This window comes from Mustela nivalis (genome assembly GCF_964662115.1).
Source record: "Mustela nivalis genome assembly, chromosome: 12".
Classification (NCBI taxonomy): domain Eukaryota; kingdom Metazoa; phylum Chordata; class Mammalia; order Carnivora; family Mustelidae; genus Mustela; species Mustela nivalis.
Genome location: NC_139031.1, coordinates 59,608,984 through 59,624,120, shown reverse-complemented (window position 1 = coordinate 59,624,120; position 15,137 = coordinate 59,608,984). Strand labels below are relative to the sequence as shown.

General features: G+C 37.0%; 1 protein-coding gene across 3 annotated transcripts in view; it reads right to left on the bottom strand.

The window, feature by feature from the left end:
- Positions 1-15,137, bottom strand: part of VWDE (von Willebrand factor D and EGF domains) — a 70,793-nt gene that overhangs the window by 42,261 nt on the left and 13,395 nt on the right. For all 3 annotated transcript variants that reach the window (XM_082693303.1, XM_082693304.1, XM_082693305.1), the window contains exons 3-7: positions 14,695-14,926; positions 5,924-5,989; positions 4,753-5,000; positions 3,541-3,630; positions 1,180-1,324 (exon numbers count right to left, since the gene is read on the bottom strand). In XM_082693303.1, the coding sequence (XP_082549429.1) occupies positions 1,180-1,324; positions 3,541-3,630; positions 4,753-5,000; positions 5,924-5,989; positions 14,695-14,926 (781 nt within the window). The remainder of the gene's footprint in view (positions 1-1,179; positions 1,325-3,540; positions 3,631-4,752; positions 5,001-5,923; positions 5,990-14,694; positions 14,927-15,137) is intronic.

Genomic DNA, 15,137 nt, shown 5'->3' with positions numbered 1-15,137 from the left:
TGCCTCTTTCTATTTCCATATCCATCTCTTTACTGGGTGCTGCATTCATTCCCATCAGACTCTCTTTTTATACTTTTGTTTCTCTGGTTTAATTTGGTGTAATACAGTGCTCGCTTTGGCAGCACATATAATTTGGTGTAATACAGACATGAAGACCTAGATATATTGTATTTGGTGTATTTGTTACATAACATTTTATGTCCTATGGTGAAAAGGTGTATAAACAGAATCTCTCTTAAAAGTTGCATTCTTGGGGCGCCTGGGTGGCTCAGTGAGTTAAAGCCTCTGCCTTCAGCTCAGGTCATGATTCCAGGGTCCTGGGATCGAGACCCCGCATCGGGCTCTCTGCTTGGCAGGAAGCCTGCTTCCTCCTCTCTCTCTCTGCCTGCCTCTCTACCTACTTGGAATCTCTCTCAAATAAATAAAATCTTAAAAAAGAAAAAAAAGTTGCATTCTAAAAAAAAAAAAAGTTGCATTCTAATTTATGTATCTCTTATGTGTTTTGGTCTGTATATCGGAGTCTTAGGGGGAGAAACAGAATCTAATCAAACCAATGATTGCTATAAATGGTTTGTCCTCTCGTACTCTATCAGTTCATGGGAGAATTTCACCTTTCTCTATAGGCTGTGACAGTACATATATGCAGGCATGCATCCTGCAATCTATATAATTAGTAATTTAAATAGAATTTTAAAACAAAAGATCTCAAACACAAGCTTACATTAGGGAGAGAGAAGTAAAGAATGCATTAGAAGATTCATGTTGCCTAAGTTGGAACTTATGGTAGCATAAGTTCCATATCACACCTCCCTATTTCGGGATATTTGGAAAATCTTCAAGAGCAGTTTGTACCTCCATCTCCCAAAACAAAACAAAGAAAAAAAAAATAAGTGGGAGGAGGAAGAGAATGATAAGAGGAGGAGTTGCTCATTACTGGGCTGGTTGGTTGGTTTTAACAAAAGCTTCCAGGCCAGGGATAAATGAGAACTGCAACACAGATTGTTTTGACAGTCATAATAATGGCCCAGAAGTATTAATATGAGTGAGCCATAACTTGATGTAAACATACAACATAATTAATTATATATACACACTCCAGTGACTTTTTCTAGAAGAAAAAAAAAGCATTAATTATTATCTGAAATCTAATAATAAAATTAAGTGAATTTAATATATTACCTTCATCAACAGTTTTCAGTTTTAATGAGATTTTGCACTGCTGGCCAAGCTCACTGGGTTCAGAACAAATGACAGGAACTGTGCTCTCTATCTTCAACTGATATTCTTTCCCATCTTCTGATATAGTGCTTAACTCTGGGTGTAACTGGCAAAAGAAAGCATGCAGAGCAGTCATGTCAAAACAGAATTTATTCCTAAGATAAAATTCTGCAAGAGCATTTTTCTTGACAGCTCGTATTTTGCTAAATAAGCTAGGAGTAATAACTGAAGCCCTGGAATTTTTTAATTTTTAATTAATTTTTAATTAATTTAATTTTAATTGAGGCCTCTGCCTTCGGCTCAGGTCATGATCCCAGAGTCCTGGGATCAAGCCCCGCATTGGGCTCTCTGTTCTGCAAGGAGCCTGCTTCCTCCTCTTTCTCTCTGCCTGCCTCTCTGCCCACTTGTGATCTCTATCTGTCAAATGGATAAATAAACTCTTTAAACAAGATCAATTAAAACCAAACCCTTAAAAACACTGGCAGCACATGGAATTGCTGGATTGCTCCAAGCTGAGCCATAATCTGGTTCCCCAACACGTTAGGCATCCTGGTACTGCCTTAGTGATTCTGGTTCTGGGATGGGCACTAGAGATGGAGGAGACAAAGATGACTATATTCTTCCATTGCTTTGTCAACGTTTACTGACTCACCAAGGTAACAGCGTATTTATTATCATTCCTAACATAAATTAAAAATGTAAAGTTTTTTTTTTTTCAAACTCCTATTTAAATTCTAGTTAGTTAACATACAGTGCAATACCAGTTTCAGGAGTAGAATTTAGTGATACACCACTTATGTGTAACACCCGGTGCTCTTAAGGGGTGCCTGGGTGTCTCAGTCAGTTAAGTGTAGTCAGTTAAGTGTCTGACTTCGACTCAGGTCATAATCCCAGAGTCTTGTGATAGAGCCCTGCATTGGGCTCCCAGGTCATTGGGGAGTCTGCTTCTCCCTCTCCCTCTGCCTGCCTCTCTGCCTGCTTGTGCACTCATTTCCTCTCTCTCAAATAAATAAATAAAATCTTAATTAAAAAAAAAAGTCTCTTATGGTTTATTTCCCTCTCTTTCTTCCCCCCTCCCATATTTCATCTGTTTTGTTTCTTAAATTCCACACATGAATGAAATCATATGGTATTTGTTTTTCTCTAACTTTTTGGCTCAGCATAATATACTCTAGCTCCATCCACATCACTGCAAATAGAAATCTATGTATTTTTTAATATATAAATAAAAATACTATTATCACTTTAAATATCTCAACCATCAGCTTCTTTCACTGCCTCTGTTTTCCTCAGTTGGATTACTGAGTACTGAAAATCTAGGACCAGTCCTATCCAGTTCATAGGCCAATCTTTTTGTGAGCCAGCAAGTTTTTAGTCCATCTTAATTCCTGGCTAGCTCTCCAAACAGATGCTTCTTAGCACCACATTTTCTCCCTGTTAACCTAATCAGAAACATTTTCTGGTGGTGGACTGCTGAATGCTGATGTTGTCTACTGAGTGTTCACCAATGGAGATCCAAAGGTTCTGTGCTCCAAGGTCTGAGCTCTGCTCTCCCTCCACTGTAATGATGCTGTTCGAAAACATGGTTGCTCTTCTCCCTCCTTTCCCTGGTCCCTATTGTGTATAAGTGGATGTTCTACAGGAACAGGGTCTGCCCTGGTTCTGAGTGTTAATCTCATAATCTATAGACCATCCCATCTTGTCCCTGAACTGGAGGTGAATCCAGGCCAAACTCCAGCACCGTGGCTGAGACCACAGAGGGTGTTCAGTGCTTGCCTGCCTAGACCTCCTGATACTGCCCCATTCCATCCACCCCTTCTGGATTCCCTGTCATACCTGCTCGTCTGCTGCAAAAGCTCACCTGTTCTTGGATGACCATGCTACCAGCAGTGACCACAGATACTGCCTCCTTTAATGAGGCTCCTCATCACAGTTCACAGAGCACAGATCCCTGGGTCAATTCTAGTCCAGTCAGAGGTATCAGTACCGGACCTCGTCCTGTCTTCCAAATGCGTGATGACTAAATATCAATACTCTAACTTTTAGTTACATGATGTAAAGAATTATGGGAATAAAACTTTTATTTTATTCTAATGTGAGCTACTTCTGAAAAATAATGCAAATATATTCCAAATTTGTTCATTAACAGGGGCCCTCAAACATCATTGTGCATTACAATCATTTGGGTTACTTTTCAAAAATACAGACTCTGGGATCTCAATAGTCGGTGATGAGGTCCTAGAATCAGCATCCACAGATCGCAGTATGGAAAACACAGTGATAGAGAAATAATCTTTCTGATCCACCCCCATGGCTACATACCTTAATGCCTGCAAAAAATTCTTGGCTTTCGATGGCTAAACTTTGTACATGTGGTTTCTCCAATAAAAAGACGGAGGCACTACAGAATATCTACAAATACAATTAACAAATAATCATTTAGCAATAAAATTATGGAGAAAATATGTGTAAACTATTATAATTAGTATTTGGGTAGATAGTGCAAACAAGATAATAAGAAATGAAATAATTTTAAAACTTGCTTGGAAACTTCAAAAATATTAGCTATTCAAAACCTCAACATAAAGTGTTGTAGACTTTGTGTTTTAAGATATATTTAAAAGTAATTGCAGTACTGGGTATTTATCCCAAAGATACAGATGTAGTGAAAAGAAGGGCCATCTGTACCCCAATGTTTATAGCAGCAATGGCCACGGTTACCAAACTGTGGAAAGAACCAAGATGCCCCTCAACGGACGAATGGATAAGGAAGATGTGGTCCATATACACTATGGAGTATTATGCCTCCATCAGAAAGGATGAATACCCAACTTTTGTAGCAACATGGACGGGACTGGAGATTATGCTGAATGAAATAAGTCAAGCAGAGAGAGTCAATTATCATATGGTTTCACTTCTTTGTGGAGCATAACAAATAGCATGGTGAACATGGGGAGTTAGGAGAAGGGAGTTGGGGGAAATTGGAAGGGGAGGTGAACCATGAGAGACTATGGACTCTGAAAAACAATCTGAGGGGTTTTAAGTGGTGGGAGGGTGGGAGGTTGGGGGAACCAGGTGGTGAATATTAGAGAGGGCACGGATTGCATGGAGCACTGGGTGTGGTGCAAAAACAATGAATACTGTTATGCTGAAAATAAATAAAAAATAAATTTAAAAAGAAGATATATTTAAAAGTAGATAATAAGTGATATCATCATTAAAAAAATGAAAACATCTTTCTAGAATAAAAACTTATCATTTTAAAACCAGAATGAGACATGAAGTCATATGGGTTCCTTGATAATCCAGCCAACTGCAACAGCGGATCTTCACATATAGTCACTAAAATTATTGACTCATCCAATTATCAGTGGAGTTGGCATGGTTACAAAGGAAAAAAAGAAAAAGAAAAACAATAGTACTTTATATTCTGAGGCCAAAAGTATGTTTAGGATATGATATATTAAAAAGAATCCATTTTGAAAATTAACACATCATGAAAAGAAAAGAAAATCCAATTATTTGTGAACATACCCTATCTCCAAGCCTGAGATTTATGCCATCCAGTTCTAAAAGAGAGGATGCCTGAACTGTGGTCTCTTGTTTCAGCTCTTCTTTCACTTCTTGAGAAGAAAGCCTAGACCAAGTTATGAGAAATCCCACCGAGGTGTTTGTAGAGGAAACCTCAAAAGCACACCTACAGAAAAGCCTGGATCCAATCAGCTCCAACACAACTTCGGGCCTTTCTGGGGGTGGTGGTGGCAATGAGGCAGACAGCTGACCTGATGGGAGAAAATGCATCATCTGAAGTCGGGAATATTAAAGAACAGAGACTTGGTGATGGGGAAAACTCATGGAGACTAACTCAGGGGTTTATATTAGGAAAAGGAAGATAGCACTTAGAGAAATAATTATTCTCTAGCAATCAGCAAAGTTGCATATTCTTATTTTGATCCATAATCACAGAAATACTGACAGCAGAGAAATTATCAGCTCAAGTTTATATTAATGCGTGTTGGATGTGTCTACTCTTGAAGAGTCTAGCTCTTGGACATAAAAGTAATTTACCTCCTTTAAAGCAATTTCTGAAAGATTTCCTTTTCTAAGACAGAACAAACAATAAAATTAAGGTTTTTTACATTACAATTTCTCACTTAAAAACAGTCATTATAATGTAAATTTAAATGACTCACTGTTTTACTCTTATCATTTACTCTTACAACTCAACTCATCATTACTCTGGATTGAAAGAGCTACTCATCACAAGAGTGATTATACTGTTCAGTGAAATATATCAAGTGTTAAAAAATAGTCTTTTCATTTTTTCTGATGTTAAAAATGTCTGAAGTTTTCTCTAGGAATTTAGGAAGACTTTGCAGTTTCTATCTCTGGTCATTTGCAAAATTAAATTTGGGGATCTAATGTGTTTTGATTTTAGGCACCTGGGTGGCTCAGTAAGTTAAGCGTCTGCCTTCGGTTCAGGTCATGATCCCAGGGTCCTGGGATGGAGTCCTACACTGGGCTGCTTGCTTAGCAGGGAGTCTCCCTCTACTCCTCACCCCTGCTCTGGTATGTGCTCTCTCTCTCTCTCACTCGCTCTCTCTCCCAGAGTATAATTAACATCTAAAGTAAGTTACAGAACATAAAAACCCACTGAAATTGTTAGTTTATAAATAATTATTAAAAAATAAAATATGGTACTTACGAACACAGAGACCTCCAATTTCAATTTCATCAGGATGACATGGGTATAATTCTGCATCAGAAATAGCTGAAAAAGGTTCAGATTTGTATCATTATTCAGTTGAGCATAAAGATATAAATACATAAATATCTGAAATGACAATTCTTTAGAGAAGTATGTTTTAATACAGATCTAGACTTAATAGTTCTCTTTTTTAATAATAATTTTTTCCCTTTTCAAGATGAGATTAAATGGAGATAATTTATAATCATATTTTAAAACAACCACAGCTTTCATATCTTGTTTTCTAAATTTTAGTCTACATTATTAAATAACAAAACTACAATTTCCATTGGTTTGAACCGCTTCCAGGTAACTTGCCACCCCACTAACCATGTGCAGGATTACAGAAACAAGTCAGCAGCTATCATGGTAATAACTGTAACTATAACTATATAATAATTCTTAATGCCAAAATCAGTTAATTGGGATAAGGGTAACTACCTGAACAAAGATAGTTTCATCATATTGCTTCTTGGGAAAATTTAGAAATTTAGAATTTGAGACAGGAGTTGAAAGCTGGGTCAAGTCAGTGATGAAGCTCTCCAGGAATGTCTACAGACTCTTATTGCCAACATCATGGGAGCTGCTCGATTGCCAGTACCTTCTGAGGACTTTTTTTTTTAAGCTTTGATTTATTTATTTGACAGAGAGAGATCAGAAGCAGGCAGAGAGGCAGGCAGAGAGAGAGGAGGAAGCAGGCTCCCTGCTGAGCAGAGAGCCCCCTATGCGGGGCTTGATCCCAGGACCCTGAGATCATGACCTTAGCCGAAGGCACTGGCTTAACCCACTGAGCCATCCAGGCGCCCCTTCTGAGGCCTCGTTATTTAACTCTTTCTTGGATTCAATGACAGATCCTAAAATTGTTACAGTTCATCATTTTTAAACATTCTCTTTACTTATTTTGTTACTTGCAACTCAAACTAATATTCATTGTGAGTTATTTTTTATTTGCATTTTGATCATTTTATTTGTATATGGAAACCCAATTTGTTGAAACTTGTCCTTAAGAACTGACTGTGTTCCCATGTTGAAATCAGTTAACTATGTGTGTTGATTTATTTCTAGACTCTATACTTTTCCACCCATCTATTTGTCTATCTTGATGCAAATACAATACTCTGTAGATTAGTGTAACTTTAGAATATGTCTAAAAGTTAGCATAAATTGTCCAATTCTTTTCCTTATCACTATAGTTGTGGATATTGATATATTGTATTTCTTTAAAAATTTTAGGATTAATTTTTCAATGTCCACAAAAAAGCTTGCTGAGATATTGATCAGGATTGTTTTAGAGCTATAAATTATTCCAAGGAGAACTGATTTCTTTTTTTTTTTTTAAGATTTTATTTATTTATTTGACAGAAATCACAAGTAGGCAGAGAGGCAGGCATAGAGAGAGGGGGAAGCAGGCTCCCTGCTGAGCAGAGAGCCCGACGCAGGGCTTGATCCTAGGATCCTGAGATCATGACCTGAGCCAAAGGCAGAGGCTTTAACCCACTGAGCCACCCAGGCACCCCGAGAACTGATTTCTTAACATTGAATCGTTGATCCATAAACATGGTTTATCTCTCCATTATTTTAAGTTTCCCAATTTCTCTTAGCAAAGTTTTACTGTTCTTATTTAATAGGTCTTATACATCTTTCTCCATATTTATTCCTAAGTATTCCATATACTTAGTACTATAATTGGTATTTTTAGATGAAATTTTTGCTGGTATATAAAGAATTACATATAACTTTTACATGTTGATCTTTTTACTCAATATCTCTGTTTGCTAGTTCTAGTAGTTGTTTGTAGATTCCACTGGATGTCTTCTAAATAGACGATATCATCTGTATTTATATTCACGAGTGATACTGTTTCATAGTTTTCTTGTCATGTGTGTCTGCTCTTCGTGTCAGAGTAATGTGGGCCCTAGAGAAGTCTCATAGTTCCTTCTACTCATTTTTCTGGAAAAGTTGTGTAAAATTAGTATTATTTCCTCCTTTATTATTAGGAAGAATTCCCAAACCATCTGGGCCAGGGTTTTTCATTTGTTTGTTTTGTCTATGGGATAGATCTTAACTAGAAATATAATTTGTTTAATATAGGGCCATTGAAATTATCTTTGTTGAGTAAGCTCTAGTTATCTGTACATTTCAAGAAATTTGTCTACTTCATTTAAGTTGTCAAATGTACTGGGAATTATTTGTAATTGTTCTTTATTCTTTTAATATTCATAGAGTCTGTACTTGTATTATCTCTCTTATCCTGATATTGGAAATTTCTGTCTTATCATTTTGTACTGATTGAGTTAGCTAGAGAATTATTAATTTTATTGAATTTCTCAAAGAACTACCTTTTGATTATCTTAAGTTTTTTGTTTTGTGTATTATTTCATTGATTTTCACTCTGGTCATTATTTCCTTCCTGCTTACTTTGGGTCTCATTTACACTGCTGCTTCTAATTTCTTAACTATGAACTAATGGTTGTCTGTGTGGCTCAGTTGTTAAGTATCTGCCTTTGGCTAAAGTCATGATCCCAGGGTCTTGGGATCAAGCCCCATATGGGGCTCCCCACTCTGCGGGAAACCCTCTCCCACTCCCCCAGCTTGTGTTCCCTCTCTCATTCTCTCTCCCTAAAATAAATAAATAATCTTAACTATAAGCTGAGGTTTTTATTATTTGTAAACTTTGTTTTCACTCTATATTTAGTGGGGTGTTGTTTTTCTTTTTTTTTTACTAACATCAAACTTTTTCTAATATTCTAATTTCCTTACTTAGGGTCTAGAAAGTAATCTATCTTGATAATGCTTCCTGTGCACTTGTAAAGAATGTGGGCTACTCAATCATTTGTGGAATCTTCTCTAAATGTCATTTTGATGAAGTTGGTTGATAAGAGTTTTCTAGTCTCCTCCATTTTTTTGCTTTTGTTTCTATGTGCTCAATTATCGACTGATGGCTGCTAATCTCCAACATGAAGCATAGATTTGTCTATTTCTTGCTGAAGTTCTGTAAGTTTTGCTTCATGTAGTTTGAATTCCATTATTAGATACACCAATCTTTAGGATTCTTTTGTCTTGTTGTTCAATTGACTCTTTTATCTTTAGGAAATGACCCTTGTTTTTCTAGGTAATATCCTTTGCTCATTAATTTACTTTGTCTAATATGAATATTACTACTCTAGATTTCTTGTGATATGTGGTACTTAAGTATATCTTTTTCTATCTTTATATCTTCAACCTCATCTTTCTTTATATTTAAAATGGGTTCTTCTGGGGAACCTATAGTTGGTTGTTGCTTTTATTATCCAATCTGAAAATTTCTGACTTTCAGTTGGGGTGTTTAGACCTTACATATTTCTTTTTAATTTTATTTATTTATTTGTCAGAGAGAGAGAGAGCACAAGCAGGGTAGTGGCAGGCAGAGGGAGAAGCAGACTCCCTGCTGAGCAGGACCCTGCGATCATGATCGGAGCGAAAGGCAGATGCTTAACTGATTGAATCACCAAGGCATCCCCTAATGAATTCTTAATAATTATATATAAGTCTTTTTGTTTGAATGGTATTGATAAGTATAATCTTGAATTAACCTTTCTTATCTGGCTTCTAGAAAGTGCAGATAAACAGTGTGAAAATTATATACAAATTCTAAAAAACAAAACACAGTCATGAGAATATATTATTAAAGTAAAACATTTTTTTTTAAGATTTTATTTGTTTATTTGACAGAGAGAAATCACAAGTACACTGAGAGGCAGGCAGAGAGAGAGAGAGAAGGAAGCAGGATCCCTGCTGAGCAGAGAGCCCGATGCGGGACTCGATCCCAGGACCCTGAGATCATGACCTGAGCCGAAGGCAGCGGCTTAACCCACTGAGCCACCCAGGCGCCCTAAAGTAAAACATTTTTAATTTTTGCTGTTTTCATGATTTTTTAAGCTAAATATGACTGACTGATTGTTGCCTATCCAACTGCCCATTTGCTGGGAGCAGAAGTTTGTCCAAGTAAAAAAGTACATTTTACAGACTGCCTCTTGAAAACAGAGTTAAGCCAAAGAATTCTTCTAAAGTAGCTATCATAAGACTTATTCCAAATCAACTCCTTAAAGGGAAGTATTTCTGTTAGCACATGCCCTCTTTGCACCCTTAGGGCTTCCCATTTCATCTTGTCTAAAATGCACATAAAGGGGGCGCCTGGGTGGCTCAGTGGGTTAAGCCGCTGCCTTCGGCTCGGGTCATGATCTCAGGGTCCTGGGATCGAGTCCCACATGGGGCTCTCTGCTCAGCAGGGAGCCTGCTTCCCTCTCTCTCTCTCTGCCTGCCTCTCTACCTACTTGTGATCTCTCTCTGTCAAATAAATGAATAAAATCTTTAAATAATAATGTTTAAAATGCACATAAAGGGCTTAAACTGTACCTTCATCCCCTCACTGTGAAGGAAAAGCAAAAGCCTAGAGACTCACAGAGTCCTCAGCCTTTCACTGTAACATGGCCAAACCACCATCAACTGGGAACATCTGCTACAGATTCTTGGTAACCAAGAAAAAGAGACACAACGCAGATTAAGTGACTCATTTTTGTTTGCTATCCATGAAGTCTAATTCCAGTTAAAATAGTATTTTAAGGTAAGCTTTTTTTTAATTGGCACATCAGAGAGGGTAATTCATGTGTTTGCCTGATTAATATCTTACACACAAAGAGTAAAAAATAACAATCTTCTCCCCCAAATTCTCCTTAATTAAAACCAGTAGCAGGACTTGAATATGGAGAATAAGAGAAGTAATTCTCGAATATTCAAGCTTGAGAAACTGAATGGGTGGAAATTTTTTTTTAAGTTTTTTTTTTAAGTTTTTTTTTTTAAGTTTTTTTTTCCCCCCACAGGAATTTTTTTTAAGTTTTAAGGGTATGTCATAAAAATGCAAATTTCATGTATTTTGTTTATAAATTCAATGTAAACAGTATTTCTGATGACTTGATTGTTTTTATTTTATGATATTCTCTGGTATGAAAGTTTTATATTCATTTTTAACAGTAATCAATATTTCTTAAAATAATGTAGGCATATTATTGGGTTTTTTTCCATTGAAACACCTACACAATTTTCCACAAATACTTGGCAATATTATTTGAAATTTCATAAAAAATTAACTTTTTAATGACACGAAAATTGAAAAACACTTAAAAGACATTTTTCAAAATCTCTTAACTTGGCCGCTCAGTGAAACAGATGCATCTCTCTAGATTTTCTCCTTCCCAATGAGTAACACTAGCTCTATTAGCTGAGCAGATGCTGTCCTTCCTCAGTGAACGTACCGCTTTCCGCCAGGTTTAGCTGGCCAGCAGCTGTGTAAGAAACATGAAGATTTACTGGCTCATGCTCTCAGGATAATTCTCCTAAGACCTCTCATAGCACAGAGAATAAAATTAAGAGCTCCCTAAGAATCAGGCTGCCTTCCCAAATCCATGTCTTGTTGGGCTCTCCCTCACTCTCTGTGATCCAACATCTCTGTACTGTTTCCCTCGTGAGAGCAACACCACACTCACTGCTTTAAGGCTGTTCACGTGCTGCCCTTGCTCTCTGAGAGGTTCTTCCCCACACTCTTTATCTGCCCCAGGACTGTCTACCTTCAAACCCTCAGTGTCAATGCCCTGCTCTCAGTAGAGGCTTTCTCAGCATCTCATAAATTTCACCCTCCCCCACCTCTGGTGTTCTTAGCTACAGCCAACTTTTAATCTTCTCATTCACATCATTCATTGCAATTTGTGGTTCCACATATATACTCTTTGCCATTGTTTTTCCAGGATCTGTTATTCGTTTTTGTTTGTTTATTTTTATTTTAATCTGGAGAGTCTAAGAACCTCAGGATGAAAATATTTGTAGGTGTTACTCATACAATTTTTATTTTTTGCTGAATCCAGTGTTTGCCTAGTTTAAGATGGCTGATCTACAACACTATCTCCCAGCATTTTCAATCGACTACATATGAAGGAGTCCAGATAACATAGGGGAAAGTTGGTTTCCTCCCATAATCTGGTCACATATCAGTACACTCCTTCTACCCCAAGAATAAATCCCTCAATTATTGGTTCCATTCTTATCTACGCAGCCCAAGCCAAAAAAAGATCAGTATTATGTAGTTTCTTTCTATTTTGAGCTCCTCCTATCTGAGGAGTTGGGTCACTAGTTCTATAAAACACTTCTAAGGACACCTGGGTGGCTCAGTTATTTGAGCATCTGCCTTCAGCTTGGGTCACAATCTCAGGGTCCTGGGATCGAGCCTTGAATGGAGCTTTCGGTTAAGCAGGGAGTCTGAAAGCAGGGAGTCTGCTTCTCTTTCTCTCTCTGCTCCTGCTCACTGTTCATTCTCTCTCTCTCCCCATCTCTCTCAAATGAGTGGATGAAATCTTAAAAGAAAAAAAAAAACTTCTATTAAACATTCATTTGTTGAATCCTTACTTTGTTAAGGAAACAAGGTTTTGAGACCCTGATGTAAAGGGTACGTGGTCTTCAAAATGTTCACAGTCATAATTGAGTACAGAGAGAATGAAACAAGCAAACAAAAACTCAGTAAGTTCGATTATCTATTGTGAGCTCCATGATGGTGTATTATGAGAGCTACCCACAAGCGCTCCTATTCCCCAGTATCCTTAGTCAATACCGTATCAGCGGCAGGCTCATGAACCTGGTGTACATTTTATGTCTCTATATCTCATGTTCCCTCTTACAGAACAGGCCAAAGTACAACTTTCCATTTCTCTCCCAACTGATGTCTTACTTTCCCATTTCCATTGCTCAAGAAAATAACCTACGCTTTGTCCTTGGTTCCCTTCTGTCCATCTTCTCCCATACCCAGTGTATGAGTTCTGCTTCCAAGAGACATCTCAACTCAATAACCTCTTTCCTCTGTCACACAGTATAAACCATTTCCTTCCCGCCGCCCCCTCCGGGCCGCAACCTTAGAGCCACCACCGTCTTTCCAAAGCTTCCTAAACGGAGTCTTACTGCAGGAATAGTGGCCCTTTAAATACAATCCTTAGACCATATCCGCCTATTTTAAATCCCATAAGGTTTTATACTGCAGTTATGACTAAATCTAAGTTCTTACCATGGTCTACAGACCCTACAGATTCCTACAGATTCTGTCCCCTTCCTACTTTTCTGACTTCATCTCTAAAGTCTCATCTACTCAGTCATCCTGCCACGTTGTTCCTCCTTCAGTTCCTTAAATGGCCATCTTCATGTCTATCCTAGGACACTGGCATTTGTTGTTTTTTCTACATGGAATGCTCTTTCCCCATATATTTCCATGGCTGATTTATTCCCCTCATTCAGAGCTCAGCTCAAGTTCATCATCTACTGAGAGAAACCTTCTTCAGGCATTCTTTGTAAGACAGCATCCCTGTGCCTGTCAATAGCTATTTTCTCTAATTTATACAGATACTGCTTTCAAAACTAATTTTATTTTTTGTTTTATTTTTGGGTTGTGATAAAACATTTTATTTAAAGTTAATTTTAGACTCACATAAAAATTATGAAAATAATATGGATCTTTACCTGTAATAATACCCCTTTCATTAACGTTCACATATTACAAAACCATGATACATTTATTAAAACTCAGAAACTAACCTTAGGAATCTATTCTTAAGTAAACTGAAAGCTCCATTTGGATTTTACTAGTTTCCAGCAGCATTCTTTTCTGTTTTGGTATTAAATCCAGGCTATCATCATATTGCATTATTCTTCATGTTTCCTTAGTCCTTTCCAATCTGTGACAGTTTTTGCACTCTTTCAAGGCTTTTCATGATTTTGACACTTTGAAAAGTGTTGTTCAGGTATTTTGTAGAATGCTTCTGACTTTGGACTTACATGAATTTTCTCATGATTATACCAGGGTTATGGCTTTTAGGGAAGAACACCACAAAGGAGAAGAGCATCTTATTGCACATTATTAGTAGAAGCCCAATATCAACATACATTATCAATAGTGATATTAACCTTGGTCACTTGATTAATATAGTGTCTACTATATTTCTCCACTATGAAATCACTGTATTTTCCTTCCTATATACTATTATTTGGAAGCAAGTCACTAAGTACAGCCCACAACCAAAACAAAAGGAATTAGACTACACCTTATAGGTGGGATAGTAGCTATACATATTTGCATTTGTCCTTAAGAAAGCTTTATCTCCTTTCCTCCACCCATTTATTTCTCTAATCATGCCTTGATATAGTAGGGATTCATGGATATTTATTTTATTCTTTGGGTCATATTCAGTTCCTTTATGTATGTTGTCTGAGGCACTCCACTAGAATATGAGTTCCATGAGGTAAGATAACCCATTTGTCTTGCTCATTACCATAACCCGAGGTCATAAAAGAATTCCTGGCAAAGGATAAACATTCAATCCATATTAAAGAACGAAAGATGAAATAATATCAAACACATTTTCATGATCTCTTTTACTCACCATTCTTCATCTCTTAATTGAAAAGAGTGAAGGGGCATGAGGAAACCAATGAATTTTTAACACATTCAATCATCATGTTCAAAGGGAGGAAAGAATCCTAAATAGGTTTAGCTAATTTAAACCAGAAATTTAGCTTCACTCTACAAACAGTGGCAGACCAAGACTCTTCCTGAGATCTGTATTATTCAACACAACCTATCCAAAGAATGGCCCCAAAACACCAACACAAACAGTTCTGTGATTAACAGCTCATGGATATCACTCATATTTTCTTACCTTGTGCACAATATCCCATACATCCCTGAGTGGGCTGTAGTAAGTACACAAAAAAGTTTCCACAGTTTCTTACAGACACTGGGATTTGAAAAACGCAGCAGTCTTTTGTAGCACTAAATGAAAACTGCCACGTGGCACAAGCCGTCAGTTGCTTGATCTCTCCAGGTGAAGGCAGTGTCTCTGAATCTCTCAGTGATAGCCAGATGGGGGCCTGTGTTCCACAGTGATTCACCTTTTGCAACAGAGAAAACAAAAGTTGAAAATCCAATTTATTTTCACACATAAGTCAACTTTGCATTTTCTTCTAAACAACCTTTAAAATAATAAACTCTTATTTAAAAACTCTAATAACTTGTACTGTAACAAGAACTTTACATAGCTACTAAATTTAAAGAATACTAAATTTAAGGTTAATTGTTCATAACTAATACAATCTTATTCCA